This window comes from Benincasa hispida, chromosome 10 (assembly GCF_009727055.1).
Source record: "Benincasa hispida cultivar B227 chromosome 10, ASM972705v1, whole genome shotgun sequence".
NCBI lineage: Eukaryota > Viridiplantae > Streptophyta > Magnoliopsida > Cucurbitales > Cucurbitaceae > Benincasa > Benincasa hispida.
In genome coordinates, this window is record NC_052358.1 from 59858498 (window position 1) to 59860088 (window position 1591).

The 1591-nt window shown below is 36.9% G+C and overlaps 1 protein-coding gene across 1 annotated transcript; it reads left to right on the forward strand.

Annotated features, from left to right (window-relative positions):
* The first annotated feature begins 508 nt into the window (after positions 1-508).
* On the forward strand, positions 509-1005 carry LOC120089164. Its single transcript, XM_039046578.1, has 2 exons — positions 509-604; positions 724-1005. The coding sequence occupies exons 1-2, from the start codon at positions 509-511 to the stop codon at positions 1003-1005; spliced, it is 378 nt and encodes a 125-aa protein (XP_038902506.1).
* The last annotated feature ends 586 nt before the right edge of the window (positions 1006-1591 follow it).

Below are 1591 nucleotides of genomic sequence, written 5' to 3' on the forward strand. Positions count from 1 at the left end.
AATTGGGAATGACCCACTATTGTATCTGAGATACGTAGTTTCCTGGGTTTGGCAGGTTATTACAGAAGATTTTTGGAGGATTTCTCTAAAATAGTTATTCCATTAACAAATTTGACCAAGAAAGATGTGAAGTTTTAGTGGTCACCAAACTGTGAGGAAAGCTTCCAGGAGTTGAAGTAGAGGCTAGTATCAGCACCAGTGCTTGCTTTACCTACTCCATGTAAGGAGTTTGAGATTTATTGTGATGCCTCCCGACAGGGATTAGGGTGTGTGCTAATGCAAGATATGTAAGTAATAGCTTATGTTTATTGTCTAAAGAAGCATGAGTGTAATTATCCTACTCATGACCTAGAATTGGCAGTTGTTGTTTTAAGTTTAAAGCTATGCATACATTATCTGTTTGGAGAGTGTTTCCATATACTCAATGGTCATAAAAGTTTAAAGTATATCTTTGATCAGAAGGATTTGAATTTGAGGCTGAGAAGATGGATTGAATTGATCAAAGATTATGATTGTCGAGTATCATCCTGGTAAAGTGAATGTAGTTGCAGATGCTCTAAGCAAGAAATCAGGAACAATAAGGCTACTATTTGCTCAATCAAAGGTCTTCTAATGTGTGAGTTCAAGAATGTCAGGGCTGCTCTAGTAGATGGCCATAAGGGAGGATTGTTAGCTTCATTCCATGTACGACCTACCCTAGTTAATGGTATTTTACGTGAACAGTTAGGAGATTCTGATCTCCGAATGGTAGCTGAAGAGATAGGAAAAGGCCTGAAGTCTAATTATCATATAAAAGCATACGGCATTTTGCTCGGAGAAGGTAGAATATGTGTACCTAATACCTTAGAACTTAAACAAGCTATTTTAGAAGAGCCACATAGTTCAACCTATGCAATGCATCTAGGTAGTACGAAGATGTATAGAACATTAAAGAAGTCGTACTGGTGGTCTAGTATGAAAAGAGAGATAGCAGAGTATGTTGATAGATGCTTGCTATGTCAGTAGGTTAAACTAGAGTGACGAAGGCTAGCAGGATTGCTTAATCCAATCCCATTACCAGGTGGAAGTGGGAGCATGTCACAATGGATTTCTTGTTTGGTTTGCCCAGTGTTGGGTTTTATGCCCTAAAACTCGTGGTATATAAACAATGGAACTTATTCTGAAAATTCAATAAAGGTGTTATTGAATAGATCTATTTCTTGAATAGAAATCCAATAAACCTAAAAGTCTCTTGACTATAGGATGAGTACTTGAACTTTATGTGGAGACATAAAGGTGGATCAGGTTCGAGTAAATATTCAAAATGATCTATAGTATATGGATAAGGTTGGGTACCTTATTCTGGTAACACTATTAGATGTGGCCTACTCTGTAGTTGTTACAATGAGTTGTAAAGTACTACAAATGAAGTGATCCTAATTAGTTCATGTTGGACATGAGAAGTGAGATGTCCTTGTGCAAAAGAGTTTGTACAATATCGGACCACGAAATGAGTCACTCTTACTTTATAACGCTGTTTACTATTTAAGACTGACTATTTCAAATCGATGACCTACGTAACTTGACCTTAATCCTGAGTTAACTATGAACT

Excerpts from the sequence above, each read along its gene's own strand:
- LOC120089164 (XM_039046578.1), top strand. The coding sequence starts at position 509 with ATGATTGTCGAGTATCATCCTGGTAAAGTGAATGTAGTTGCAGATGCT. Across the intron at positions 605-723 it reads TACTATTTGCTCAATCAAAG|TTAGGAGATTCTGATCTCCG; the intron begins GTCTTCTAATGT and ends TTACGTGAACAG.